Genomic DNA, 15224 nt, shown 5'->3' with positions numbered 1-15224 from the left:
CTCTTGCCCCTCTCTTTTTGCCAAGCCTGCGGATTTGGGCGCCTGGGTAAGCTCTCTTTTTTTTTTTTTTTTTTTTGTCTGGATCTTGCTTATTCCAAGTGTCATGTTGTTACTGCGCGCGTACAGATTGTTATTGCTGAGCACAGATGCAGGATTTTATTTTCTGTCATTACATTTTAAAAGGTGTTCAGCTAGAAAATTGCATATTATTTCCTCCATAAAGATTTTCGCTGGTTCCTTTTGTGTAGCTTACAGCTGCTGAAACCAAACTCGATCTGGTGATGTGTGTTCTTGGCTAAGAGAGTAACAGAAACAGGAAGAAATGAAGGTTACACCAGTACTGCTTATTAAGGCTATGAGTCTGCATCTGGGTTCTAAAACAAAACAAAACCCAGTCACCTGCCTTCAACCGAATTAGAGAAAGGACAAAATGCAAGTGATTTTGAACGCCTTGTGTGTTTGGAATAGTGACTGCAGGTGGCTCCACAGTAGTGCTGATATTTTTGCTGATGCAAGTGGAAGTTGAGTCAAGGCTCCCCCATGGTTACTTGTCCTGTACAAGCCTCCCTGTAAAGTTCTGCTGTTCAGTCTCAGGCATGATGTGCACCAGCTGCCTCTTGCTGTTTCAGTGTTGCCCTTTCAGCTCTGCCATTCCCTTCAGGCTTGGTCAGGAACATGCCAGCTAGCTAATTTTGGAGCTAGTTCTGTTCTTCAGTGCATTGCTGTCAATTCCTTCTTCTAGTCTTGGAGCCTTTAATAGCATTTGTTTTTCTCCCCTGCCACCTGGACTGCTACCAGGACTGGAAGAGACATGGGAAAGCATGAGGTATAAGAATTTGCAGTTGTGAAGTGTGGCAAGCTGAGGTACCCAGCCAAAACATCTCTGCTGTGCTGCTGCAGAGATGTTACTGGATACCTTTGGGGGAAGCTGATAACTCCTCTCAGCAAAGACAGGATGATGTAGAAACAAGGCATTTGACAGAGACTTAAGGACCTTTCCTTTATTCTTGTAGCTTCTTTCCCTGGATTGCCTTTGATTGATTCTCTGGGCGTCATCTCACTAGTTTGTCTGTGACTGGTGAACGTGTTTTGCCAAGAAGATAAATATTTTTGCAATAATCTTGCCAAGTGCTATGACTTGCCTTTGAGAAATTTCTTTATAGATTGAGGGTATGGACCTTTCCTTCTAGCTTGACTTGCCCTTTGCAAAGGGAGGGGTGGGGTTTTTTTCCTCCAGTAGAGTCTTCTCCATGCCCTCTCCCCGAATCCCAACAGTATCGCAGAGAGAGACAGCCTGATGGTAGCCGTCAGCTGTGGGCTGTGCTATTGCTGCACTTTATTCCTGGGTGCCACATTCCCTACTGTAATCTGACCCTGCCAAGAAGCCCTTTTTTCCAAGCAGATTTCCTTCCTAGTTTTCATGTTTAACAAGGTGATGAGAAAGGACTGTGATTAAAAATAATAAAAATCTGGTGATATTTTGTGGTCGGCAAAGCCAAAGCTAATCTGTGAATGGATGTAGCTAGAGTGAAGCCCAGCTCTAGAAGATCAGTTGCACAGTCTGTGTTGCATGTTGGTGTCAGTTCAGGATGAGGCTGAGAGTGTCTGGCTTTGTTCATAGAGAATGAACCAGTAATATTTCATTACCTCAATTAAGAGGCTTGTAAAATATTTCTTTTGGCCTGCCTGTCAGCTAGCAGGCCAGTGCTTGAATTCTTTAGTTGAGCCAGTATGTAATGCATAGCTTTAGAAATGTGCTTTCACAGTTTGTTTCTAAATGGGTCACTTGATAAAGGGAGAGGAGGAGGCAGGGAATCACACATGACTCTGCCCTAGCTCTTTGTCACCATTCAAAGCAGCACTGAGATAACCTGAAAAACTTTAGACTGTGGAAAAAGTGTAAAGATAAAACACGTAGGAAGAATTTGAAAGAGCCCCCAACCAGTCCATGGATCCATGCCCGTGGAAGCTGTAGTAGCATGCTAGTAGTATACCTTCACTGTCCTTTTGTAAGAATGCAATGCTTGTAACTTCTGACACCATCACAGGGAATTCTTGAGCATTTCCTGAATATATCTTACACCTAGTTTTTGTACAGAGGGCAACTGCCTATTGCATACATTCTCTTTTGCAAATACGTGCTGTCCCATGCTACCTTTCTAAGTTTTGGGTGCATTCGTGTGTGCTACAACTAACTATGCTCTTCCTCCTCTCCCTCTCTTTTGTTTCTGTCTTCATAGTCCTTGGATATCACACTCTCTGCTGTGTTCTACACTACAGTTTCTTAGATGTCATCTCTTGGCTTTGGTCATCTCTTGCATGATATGTTCAAGCTCAGATGTAGCTTCTGCAGCGTGGATGTGAAATGCAACTTTCTGATATAAGATTTTCAAACCAGTGTGTTATCACGCACGTCTTCTCTTCTCCTTCCTTCTTTAGTTCTAAACGCGTTTCTGAAAAGTGTATCTGATGCTTTGTTTGGCACCTGCAATCTCAATCCCCTGTGAAATTGTAATCATCTCCATAGCAGCCAGTTCTGTCTGGGACATCACAGGCTTTTGACTTCAGGTAGGGAATAAGCAGCAGGATTAGAGGAACTCTTAATAAATATCCTGTATTCATACAAAGTTTCCCTTGTTGCCTAACCCAGTTTGGAACAGTCAATATTTCAAATGACACCATTTATACTTCAAACATCATAAAGTCTACTAAGGTTTCTAGTAATAATAGCTGGGCATAGAGGGAAACAAAAAGCAACTTTCAAGCAGATCTGTCTCAAATAGAATGTTTCTCAGTATACTTCAATGCTCTGAAACATCAGCAGCTCTTGAAAATAAGCAAGGCATTGAAAATATGTTTGAGCTGCGAGTAAAAGTTTTCTCTGCAACCTCTGGTTCATCATACAACTTATGGGCAATAAGTGGGACATAATGGGAGATAATACAGGAGAAATTACTTAGGGGGAAGGACGGTGAGTATACTGACGTTGTAGTCTGCAGTTGGGAGATCTGGTTTTGATTCTTTGATATCATTTTTGAAAGACCCTAGGGAAGTCACTAGCAGAATGTCTGTCTGCTGCAGGGTGCATTGGTGTGAAGGCATTATTCACTGTGGGCATCCCACTCAAGTCAGGTCTGCTTGGGAGTCCATAGGTCGTCATCATGCAGATCAGCACACCTCTAGTGTGTCTGCATCTCAGCACCCTACTTGAGAGATTAGGTATTTGGTTTGTGTTCCCTTCCAGAGGTGTCACATAGATAAATATGCTGAATTTTTTGGTGAATGAGGTCAGGCAAGCTCATAGGTTGAAAAGATTAGTGGGTGTGTGGGTACACGGATCCATGTCTTGCCAGAAACAGAATAAAGCCTCTTGCCCACCAGTATTGTTACATGTATTGGTTTTGTCCCCCCCGAATAGTTTGCTACCCTGGGAGAGTAGCGCTGCCACATAATTAATTTATTTAGATTAAGCAGAAACTTTCTTGTTTTTAAGAGTTCATCTTTTGACTCTTTTTTTTTTTTTTTTTTTTTTCTTTTTTTTCCCTTGTATTATACTTCACACGAAAAGCACCTTCCATCTGAATTGTGCAGACGGGTCAATACTATGTTACTCTTCTTTCTTTTCCTTATTTAATTTCTCCTTAAGGAAATACAAGTCACTTGTTTAGTAATCTGATTTTATGGGTGTTATGCAGAAAATCATCAGGAGAATCAGGGTCCTTTGGTCATCCACCAGACCACCCTGGTGGTCTGTTTCTTCTTACATCTGTTTCATTTCAGTTGAAATTGCTTAGTCCTTTTCTGTATAGAAGATGGATATTGGTTCACAAGGATAGCTATGGTTCTCTTATCAGAAAATGGTGATAATTTTGGCACTTAGAAAGTGCCCATCAGTGCCGCTATTGTTGCTGTGGTATCTCCTTGGTCAGGCTACATGTATGGGGCAGCTCATTCTCATCCCTCTCCCCGTTGTATTTCAGCCAGTTTGCAGGCTGGAAGATATATAGCAGCTCTGGTTAAAACAAAGCCAGAGATTTTGCCTTTAATCAAGTGTCTTTGAGAGAAAGAGGATTTAGATATGAGTCTATAGTGTTTGTGCCTTACCGTGGCCCTGTTGGCTGGGATGACAAACATGGGGACCAAAATATTTTTTTCCTTTAAAAACAAACAGACACCACCACCACACCCCTACAATCCCCCTATTTAATGTACTCCTTTTCTTGCTTACTTATCGACCGTCCCTCACTGCCTATCTTAAAAATATCTTCTAAGCCCTATTATACCACTGTATTTCCATCAGCAGGGGAGGAGAAAGAAGGAAATGCACAGCAACTTGCTTTCAGATGTAATTTTTCTCATTAACAATGGCTGTTGGCTGTAAAATGACAGGTCTGAGCCCACGGGGATGTTTCTGTCCCAGCTGCTTAATCATATTGGACCAGCGTTCTCTGTGATTGTACCATCATCATTAGTAGTTAAGAGCAATGCTGCTGTGATGCTATAGATTAGCAGGGTTTGTGTTCATGTTAAATGGACTAGCAATTCTGGTTTTGAAAGGTCTTCTGCCTGTTGATAACTTATGTGGCCCCAGAGATTTTTGGGGCAGGATGGGGGAAGAAAACCAAGTGCCATTCTTCTTGCTATTGTTGCTTGTTATTTTTAAACTTTAAAAGTTTGGTTCAGTTCCATCGATGCCATGTTTTCTTAATGTGAGTTCAGCTTAGGGGTGGGAATGCAATGAAGTGCTGCTGGTTGTAAAAAGCTAAAAGGCAAAAGCTGTTGCTGTAACCACACAGATTTCTTTTTTTTTAATTGAGCACTGTTTAGCTGATGACCAGGTTATGCTTAAGCATGTGCTTGTATACACTGTTTTGGAAGCTTGCTGTTTTGGAAGTGTCACAGTTATACTTTGGAAGATGGAAGAGAAATTCTCTGACAGCCATCTCCTTTCCAAATCTGCGTCACCCAGCCAGAGGAACTCTGGGCATGCTGGTGGTGTATGCACAGAGAGAGTACTTAATTGTCAGGGTAGTCCCGTGTATGTCTGCAAAAGCAAATGCATGGTCAGTGAGAATGTGTCTTGCTATAAAAATGTTACAATGTAGCCTTGTATTTTGGATTTTCCTCATAATTGCAGGGATGTGTTACATCTGTAGAAGTTTTCTGACTCTCCAAAGGGCAAGTGTTTATAAAGTGGAGGATTTGAGGTTTATTTTCAAGGTAAGGTGAAGAACATTGAAGTGGAGTAATAACCATGATTCGTGGAAAAACAAAGACTTGGATAAGGTGGAGTCCTGAAAAAGGTGATAGGAAGGTGTCACCTTTTTATGATTATACGTTTTCATTTAATAAGGAGAAATAAAATCAAGGTTATGAGTTTGAGTATGATACTAATAAGAGCATTTCAAACTTGTGGGGATAATCCAAAATGAACTGCAGTACTGAAGTTCCACCGAGAGGGATCCCATACACCAGTCCTAAGCAATGATTTTTTTTTTTTAGTTCCTTTCAGTGTGCATCCCATGCGCTTTCCTTGCACTCACACTTTTTATTTTTAATTTCTTCTTCTACTGATGCGCTTTTGTTCTTCTTCCCAGGCCGTGGAGCTACAAGGCAGGGAGGCAGAGTTGAAGCGGCAAGAGGCCTTCTATAAAGAGCAGCTGGCCCGCATTGAGAGGAAGGTAAGGCTAAATTGTCTTTTATTTGTGGCCTCTGCATACTAATGGGATCGGATGTGGATCTGTGTGGATCCAAAGAGTAGAGAAACAAGAAGCATTGCGCTGAAACCTGGAACTGTCAGCTCCCAATATCTATCTGTCCCCCACCCCTTACATAATTAAGGGATGAAAAAGCTGTACAAACCAAATCTTTTGAGCAACTTGCATTTGAAAGATAAAGGGGTTTTAACTGGACGATTTTTAAAAACAGATTTCTAGTAGTTCAAACTTTATTTTCTTTTTCACTATGGAGTTTAGGTGCATGCTAAATTGAAAAAAACAACTGCCCTGGTTTTTTTTATTCCTTTTGTTAAAAATCCTTTCCTAAATTAAAAAAAAAAACAACCCACAAATCTTGCTATAAATTTGAATTAAAGTTGTATTATTAATTTTTCTCTGGGGAACCCAACAGTTCAAAGAATGGTGCTGCAGTGCACTGCCTGCTTCTTGCTGGATAAGCCTTTGAAATGAACATGATTTAAAGAGACACTGTCAAGCATCTTTTAAGCCTGAAATGACCTTTGAAAATCCATTTAGGGATTTGAATCTCTCCCCTAAACGTGGGATTTGCTTCTCTGTTTAATTGTTTTCCATGATGAGTTTTTAAAAATTGATGCCATAAAAATAGGAGCAGCCATGCTGTTCCTTATGAACTAATGCATTTTTCACTTCCTGGCAAAATGAAATAATGTTATAAGTAGTCTTTATTTTTTAATAAATGTGGAGAATAATCTTCTCCAATTTGAAGCAATTAGACCTCCTGACAGGGAGTTGCATATATCCAACTTGTAGTTGTGTTATGCGACTAAAAAGAAATGCAAACAATGAAAAAGGTGGGTTGTAAAGAGACAGAGAAATCAATCAGCTTTACTACCAACATGTAGCGTGATGGTGAATATGGAACATGGAAAATTGCAGATTATAGAAATGGTAGGAAACTATCGGCACATCTATTCCCCATCTCATTCCCTGCTTCTGCATGATTGTCCATGCAGCATTTTTTTAAGCCATTGATGGTAAAACATGCCCATGAGCAATTTCACATGATACAATTTTGCAACACTTTAATCCATACAGTTCATTAAAAAATAAACTATTAAAGCTACCACTCAGTCTTGCATTCAGATTTTTAAATTCTATTTCTAGATAATGGGGATTGTTCAGTGAAATTGCAAACAATCTAGCAGCTATCGTTCTAATTATCGCAGTTGTCCATATGTTCATACGCAAAGGGAATTTTTGCAATTTCTTGGTCTCATGCTGTGTGCTTCTATTATATTCTTCTCTCTGGATGTGGTTTCATGAAGTGGAAACTGCAGGGAAAATCTGTATGTGTGTCTGTCCTTTATGGACAGTGGAGTGGGGAGAAGTTTGTGTCCAGGCTGCATTGTCCTCTTTTTGAAGTCTTTTGTTGTGTTTTGTGTTTCCCTTTTCAGGTCCAAGTCCCTTGCTGCAGGGTAACTTTTTAAACAAGGTGATGGATATTTTAGTGCAGGATCTTCTCAGGGAAGTAAGGTGGCCTTCCCATAGTCCTATTCAAATTGCAGAGCTGCATAGAAACTATCTTCTAGTTCTTACGTGTACAAAAGCAAGTAGATAAAAAGGACAGGTTTCCTTTCCTCTCTTGAAAGACTAGATAGTTTCTGACCCTTGAACACTAGCATTTTGCTGGTAATAAAATAGAAGAATGCCTCCAACCGTTAGTCTAGATTGGAGTGGGAGGTGGTGGGGGCTAGAAGGGAGAGGAGAGAAATGTACTTGAAACAGTGTAATAAAGCTTAATTGTATTAGTTTTGAAAAAGGTTTTCGATCTTTTCTGTGGATAATTTTATTCCTATAATGGTTGGAAAGATGGAAAACACAGCACAGAACAATCTTTTTTATTAGCTGTTGCTTTTATATAATTCTGCTTTTATTTGTTGAATATACGCAGACCTTGGCATTTATTTATTTATTTTTCCTTCCACTGTGCTAAAACCTTCCAACTCAGGCTTAGATATAGTTTTATGTATCTATGTATATATGTGTGTGTATACTTTAGAAAAAAGCTCTCGGTAAGGGGATGAGATGGGGAGGAGCTCTGAAATGGAAGTTTGCTTTCTCCGCTGTTTTCAGAGGGGATGGTCACTTGGCGTGTGGTCACTGGTAGTTCGGAGGTGTTGGGCTGGGAGTGAATGGATGTGATGGCTCAGTGTGGAGTTAGAAAGCTGAAATTTCTCCTTCCAAGGACCAGGCTATCAGGAATGTGCCCCTTTCCTTCCCTGCTGTGCCTATCTATAACGTCAGGTTGGCTTTGTCCCTACTTCTGCATGATAACAGAATTCAGCAGTAGGAGACTTAGTTTTTGAAGGATGTTTTAAACTGTTGATATAATAGAATAGTGGTGTTATATACTCCTTACAACTTAGTAGCTGCTGCACTGAATCAAACATGGAGATTGTCCTGTTTCTTCTGACAGTGGTCAGTTTTCAAAGGCTTTGAAGGAAGATGCAAAAAAAACCTCACCAAAACAAAAATACAAAAAAACCTTTTGGAAAACAACTTGGAGAAAAGTATTGCTAAGTGTTGTCAGTCGGAGGCTGACACATGCCCTGCTGCAAAAGAGTTTATTTTTATTCAGTATTTTTATTCACTGTAATGGAACTTGGATTACTGCCATCGTTATTCTACCTGTCTCAGGCATTTTTCCTGAAGCCTTGTTTAGCTCTTTGCCTCCAGTACCATGTGGCAGTGTGTGCCACAGGTTAACTTATATACTCTATAAATTCTCTGTTACCAGCTTCAAATACTTTTTTTTCATTTAATACCCTTTATGTTGAAGAGATAAAAGAAAATCTCTTCATTATTCATTACCTGTAGACTTCTGTTCCCTCTTTCACCTTCCCATTAAGCTGAGCAGACCTCACCTTTTCAGCCTCTGCTTGTATGAATGATTTTTTTCCAGGTTTCTCATTCTACTTGTTTGTCTTTGGGCCCTTTCCCCCTTGTGGCTCTGTCTGAGATGTATTGACCAGAATTGAACTCAGTAGTTTCCCTGAATGCAGCAGATTGTGTTGAATATATTATCCTTTTATTTTGTAATCTCTGAAAGAGTACTGTAATCTACTGGACAGAGCACAGAATTGGAAGCAAAAACCTACTCATTTTCTAATAGCTGTTTCTCTTTTGGGAGTTTGAAACAATTACTTAGTCCATCTATCTCAGTTATTCCATCTATATGATGGAATAGCTTATAATGGGAGGGCAAAGTGTTGTGAAACACTAAAGCTATAGAAATGCTAAAAAGGCTTTGCCTGTAGTTTTGCATGAGATGAACTATGGGTGTATCTTATTTCAAATAGATCTTGAGAAACTCAGTTTCTCTAGAAAGTCTTATTAAAATTTTTACAGGAAAGGGTGTGTGTGACAAAATAATTTCAGTGTTTCAGCTTTTGGGGTTTTCCCTACGTCTTCTACTAAAGCACTGGAAGAAGTTAAGACGGTGAGTGCAGCAGTGCTGTGTCACACTAAAGATCCATCTAGTTCAATATACTGGTCCTGACTGTGACTGAAAGCGGATGTCCAGGGATGAGTGTAAGAGGAGGGCAATGGTATACTTGCCCCAAATGCTTTGATCATCCTGGCTGGTCGTCTTTGAAACTCTTCCACATCTATTTAATCCTCCCTGAGAGGTATGGACCAGAAATGTGCACACAGTGCTCAAGATATAGGTGGACCATGAATATATATGGTAGCTGTATCAGAATCACTGTTTCGTTCTCTTTCTTTGTAGTGCCTAACGCTTGATTTGCACTTCTGACTTGTGTTGAGCAAATGCCACGCGCTACTGCTACTCGCAGCATTCAGCTATTTTGAGTGCAGATTTGAATGCATGAATCCCAGCTGTGCTGGGATTAAACCAGTGCTGTGATTTGTTGTTGGGAGGTATTCTCCCCACTGCGCCCTTCATTATCAGTTTGTCAGGGGTTGTGTGTGTGTGAAGGGGTGGTAGGTTTTGTTTTGTTCTGCCTGCAGTGCGGTGCATGCTTTTTAGACTTTTTTTTTAATCAAATTTTATTGAACAAATTCCTTGCAGAGGATCAGGACACTGGTGATGCCCTTGGTCTTCCTCACTTCAACTCTGGTAGTTCATTGTAGTTACGTGTTTCAGTCTCTTGCGTTGCTTGTATGTTTTTGTTTTGGAGTGCCTGAACTATTTTGGTAATCAGGAAAATTACAGGGAATATATCCTTTGAACTGACTATTTCTTATATGACTGTGTGTAATTGCAGGATTTTGGAGCTGGTGATAGAGACATTCCCTTCCACACCTGTGTTTCCAATGTGACTGTCTAATCTCGAATAAGTAATCCAGTAATGAGACCTGGATAATTTGTTGTAAGCGGTTAAACTTCTAACTTTGACTTGTTAGAGTAATTTTACATCTCATCAATGTAATTTGGAATCGTTTCACAAAAAGTGGGTGTTTTCTCAACTGTTTTGAAGGAGGTTTTGTACTGTAGTGTTTCTCTGGGTAGAAAGAATGAGAGTTGGACCTAATAATCTGTAAGGAAAACCTTAGAAACACTCAATTTGAGAAGATGATGTTCTTTCATGCATTTATATGTTACTGAGAAGCAGGGAGGGAGATGGAGGGAGCTTGGTATAAATAGTTAACATATATACTAGCTCAGAACTGGGATTTTTATTAAGGATTCTGTGTATGCGTTGTCCTGCTTTCTCCAAATGGTAGAAACATCCTTTAAAAAGTACAATAAGAAAGAAATGCAGTCTCTCCTGGAACCCTTCAGATGCCAGGAGGTTTCACTTGGCATATTAGTTGTATACTTTCTCCCAAGTAAATATTTGTTTGACTCTTTTTGCTGTTTGATCTCTTACTGGGTTTAGCTTGACAAAGATTAAGGGCAGTGCTACAGTATAGCAAAACATGGGCAGCTCTTTGGAGTAGTGTAAAATGGCAGAGAACGACTGAAGGTAATCTCGGCAGATGAAGTAAACTCCTTGCTACAGATGGGTGTCTCTTCTTTGTTTGGATTTTCCTAAGCTCTGGCTCCCATGTTATCTTTTATTAGGTGGCTGTGGACTACTGTGAGCAGTGGGTGCATTAATATGCAATGTTTTTCTGCTTGTAGTTTTTCAGTACAGTAAGTAGCACAAGAGGTATTCATAAGCTGTAGAGTATTTATGCAAGTGGGAAAGGAATGCATTAAACAAATACCTTTTTTTTTAATTAATAAGGTAGACTGCACCTTTTTCTCTGCTTAGCTTCACAAATCACGTAATTTTGTGTGTGGCATTCACCTTGTTTGGTTTGTTTAAATTAATCTCCTTTTGCCCTTGCGTTTACCATTTAATTCATATTTGTAAAGCGTTTAGGATGTGTAAAGAACAGGAGGCGAACTTATTTTTGTTTGTTATTCTTATTGGCCTTGATCCTTCTTCTTGGAGCATTCTCCCACTTCTGGTGCACCAAGGTCACCCCTACATGTGAGTCCACTGTCATTTCTATGCTTTTTGGCCAGTAGCTCATCTCAATAAAAATCTCTGCAGAGAAAGTGACAGCAGCCTGGGAAAAAAAGCCTTCCAGAAAATATGTTCATGTTGGGTCTTCATGATCAATTTTAAGCAGATTCTGCGGAGCTGAACAAACTGATGGCCAAAGGTGGCAGGGGATTTCTTTTGAAGGGGATGAGGAATCAGCTCCCTGAGTTGGGATCCTAGGCTGTGTCTGTATCCACGAGAGCTAGAGAGCACTTGCCTACCTTTGAAAAAGGAAGGCGTGTTGAGGTGTTATCTTCAACCGAACCCTCTGCCCTCTCAGTGGGCGTTAAAGATTCAGTGCCCTTTTCTTAAATGAGTTGATGTGTCTTGGCAGGTGTCACTGACACCATTTACTTTCTCAATAAAATGGCCTGTAACATCTTAGGGCTGCATGTGAGCTATTGCTGTGTGTGTAAGGGCTGCTTTGTTTGCCTCCAGTCACTGTATTGCCAGCCACTGGCTTACTGCTCTAGCCAGTGCTGTGGGGTACTTTGAGGAAGAAGAGCTAGTGTGAAACCAAGTTCTGGTCTCAAAAAATGTGTTTCTCTTTCAGAAGTATCACTTGTCCCTGCCTTTGTAATCGAGCCTTACAATATTGTTTACAATTTCCATTTTTTTTTTTCCTTACCTAATTTGTTCAATTCTCATCTCATCCCCTGCCCCTGCTGCAAATCCTTCCTCCCAAAGAACCAGTGGTGCTTGATGTGAACCTACAATAGCTGTGATCCAAAAAAGCAGTTTGCCTTTCAGGCCAGTGGACCAACATAACGAAACACCCAGTTCGTCGAACTGTTGATTTAATCTTCTGAACACAAGAAGAATAATCCCCAGTATAGTTTTCTGAAATAGGCTGATAAGATCCATCCTAATCATTCAGATTGCTTCCCAGTCGCTTGGGCTGTCTGTCCAAGGCTGTGTGGACGTTGTCATTCAGGTGGCGGTGGCTCTAGCAGTCTCTCAGGGCACAGCCTTTGATATTTAGAGAACTGAAGATTTTGTCCTGTGTGCGCGTTAAATTTCTGAACGGGAACAAAATGAAAAAAGAACGAACCTGAAATTGTTGTCTGAACCGGTTCTGACCTCCCATCCTCTTCCTCTTTTCAGTTATTCACAGACATTAAATGTCATGCTGGGGGAGGAGGAGGCAGTACGGCATCCGTAATTTCTTTTTTCCACCAGTATCTGTTAGGACTGAACAGCATCTAGGGGAGGCTGCCTTCCTAATGCTTCTCCGTTGTCTCCCTGTCTGCGTGGAGAGGTTGCTTCGTTGTTGCCGTTGGCCAGCTCGCAAACTGACTTCCAGTACCCTGTGCTCAATTCACCCATTTAATGGCTGTTTTGCTGAAAGCTTTTAAAGTTTAGTAGTTAATATACCTCAGTACACCAGCTTTTAGAGATCAGATAAATTGACTGGTAATTTGATGAACTCAAAGAACATCTGTAACAGGGTAAATAAAATGTGTTAGATGTCAGCACTGCCTCTCTGCCTTCTCTGCAGTGTGTGTTCTCTCTTCAGTATGTGTTGACTGATGTACAGTACATGACATCAAATTACAAGGAGCCTCTATGCAAACAGCAACTAAGTGTTTGCTTCCCCTTCAGTCTGGACGATTAGTGTAGGGATGCGTTTGCAGTCTGTGTGCTGAAGGGTGAACTGTCAGAGCCTTACGGTGATTTTGTTTCCCTGGCATTTAGAGTACCTTTGCAGAGGGACAGAGTGGTGCTTATGGGCTGCTTCATCTTGGAGGAATCCGTCCTCAGGCTCGACTTGTGAAATAAATGTGGCAATGTGTGGTTTGAACTTAGTGTCTTAACACTGAATTTAGCAGCTGAATTTAGATAACAATCTGGTATCTGGTCTCATCAGTGTATCACTATGAAGACTTGTTAAAGGCAGAACAAAAAGACCTAGAATGTGATCTTGTCTCTTTGTTAGAACTCAACACCAGAGTATTTGTCAAGTCTGGTCCAAAAAGAGCAAAACAAGGGGTGCTTTTGTCTTACTTTTGAGAGCTTTCCCCATTATCTAATATTTCTGATACCCTCCCCTGCCGTTTTTTATTCAACCCAATTTTCCCTTCATTAATTTTCTTACTGCCTAATAGTTTAAATTTCTGTTTTCTCTCTCTTTGTGCTGTGTATATGCTTGTTTATAAGCAGAATGGTATTTATAAATATGTATATATACAAGTAGCACTGTTACCAGTAAAGCCAGTGCTACTTTTCTAATGGAAAGCAGCGCTCGCATGCACATACATACATACACATGCGTGCAGACACACTGTCTCTCACCTATTTTTACTGTGGTGTAGTTGTACCTTAGCACCAACTACATTATCCTGCTGCAATAAATACCAGTGCTGCCTGTTTCCGTGTAATTCGCCAACCAGTGTACAATTAATTTTTGGCCCTGTTATTGCAGTATTGGCTATTTTATGAAACTGTAGAGTTAGCACAGTGAATTGATTAAATATGTTCCAGACCTTAGGCTGGAGTCTGTGTGTCTGCTGGGATTTGGATGATTGAAGCTTGTGCTTCTCATGGGATATTCCAGATTTAGACTGAGTCTTGGAAATTGTTTCAGGTAGACAAAACTTCCTTCTGTGTGTGGAATCTACTTGCATAGGAGCCTGATTTGGGGGAATCTGAGATTTCTATTTCAGCCCACAGCGGTCCTTCCACATGTGGCAGGAAAAAAGGCATCACTATCGTGACTTAAAAATAAAGCCAAGGCCTGGGCTCATTTTGAAAAGGTCCTTAAAATTATGGCTCTGCCCTTACAGAATATGCTGTCATCATGTTAATGGAAAATATGGCTAATAATTACTCTGTAAATTGGGCAGACTCCACAGAACATCTCAAATTTGTGCTGAATTAAGTAGTCCAGAGATCAGACTTTAAAAAGGGACTACTCTGTATTTACGGCAGCTGTACCTTCTGAAGTGAGTGTGTTTAGTAGTTTACTGTGGGTGTGTTAAATACATGTTTCGTGACAGCCTAGGGCCACTTCTCTGAAGGTTTTTCCCCATCTGCCAGTCATTTTAAAGAAACATAAATAAAAGAGCTATTCCAATTTCTTGAACATATAATGCACGTTCCCAAGAGACTAGAGTGACTCAGAAGTAGCTTGTAAATAACATGTTTTAATGTTCTTAAATGTATGTGCACCATCAGGCTCACCATGAGGTCTTAAGCCACTGCAATTGGTATTTGCTTTGTCTGTAACAGACTCTCTTGATCCCAGGATGATGAGTGGTGGGTTTGCTTGGTTTTGGAGTTAGCTCGTGGTTTGGATATATATTCTGCAGCACCAAGAATAATCCCAATGGCAGTTTACCATTAAACACCTTGACTCAAATGAGGATTACCCGACTCACTCATTCATAGTCCAGCCCCATTGTAAGTAAATATGAAATAATGGCTGAATTTGTGTTTTGTTTTAAATAAAAATAATAAACATACATCTCATACACACTGGAACTGTCTGCCTTCTGTAGAGTCGAACCCTGACAAACGTGGAGAGTTTTGCCCTGGTCGGTACTCACCAGTGGAGTAGCCATCAGATAAAAGATGCTGCCCTGCACAGAGAGCAGCGACAGCAAGGAATGGCCACAGAGCCATAGAACACAGAGAGGCCACTTAATCTGTGTCAGCCTCCAAGGGGCCACAGAGGAGCGAGAGATGGGAGAAGGAGATGCAGGAGCTGAGATAAAACTCTAAGCCTCTGATTTGAGAAGATTTGTAATAACTAGGTTATTTTAAGAGAAGAGCTAGCCTTTCTTTTCCTTTCCAATTACTGCATTTCAGGTCTTTTCATAAGAAAAAAGGCTTAATTCCTTTTCCTTCTCCCTCCCCGTTCTTCTGAACAGAAGCCAAATTTTTGCTTATATAATTTCAAACTGCAAGGTTGCTGTGAGCTTGCATGCCTGGGTCAATTGAGAAGTGCCTGGATTCCGCGCCCCCCCCC

General features: G+C 40.6%; 1 protein-coding gene across 1 annotated transcript in view; it reads left to right on the top strand.

The window, feature by feature from the left end:
- The window catches only part of LOC104076782 (MICOS complex subunit mic25-a-like), a gene marked incomplete at both ends in the record, with an annotated part of 75042 nt that overhangs the window by 33250 nt on the left and 26568 nt on the right, over positions 1-15224 (top strand). The window contains 2 exons of the mRNA XM_009577780.1: positions 26-46; positions 5598-5681. Coding sequence (XP_009576075.1) covers positions 26-46; positions 5598-5681 — 105 coding nt within the window. The remainder of the gene's footprint in view (positions 1-25; positions 47-5597; positions 5682-15224) is intronic.

This window comes from Fulmarus glacialis, unplaced genomic scaffold (genome assembly GCF_000690835.1).
Source record: "Fulmarus glacialis isolate BGI_N327 unplaced genomic scaffold, ASM69083v1 scaffold4675, whole genome shotgun sequence".
Classification (NCBI taxonomy): domain Eukaryota; kingdom Metazoa; phylum Chordata; class Aves; order Procellariiformes; family Procellariidae; genus Fulmarus; species Fulmarus glacialis.
This window is presented reverse-complemented; position numbering and strand designations above follow the sequence as displayed.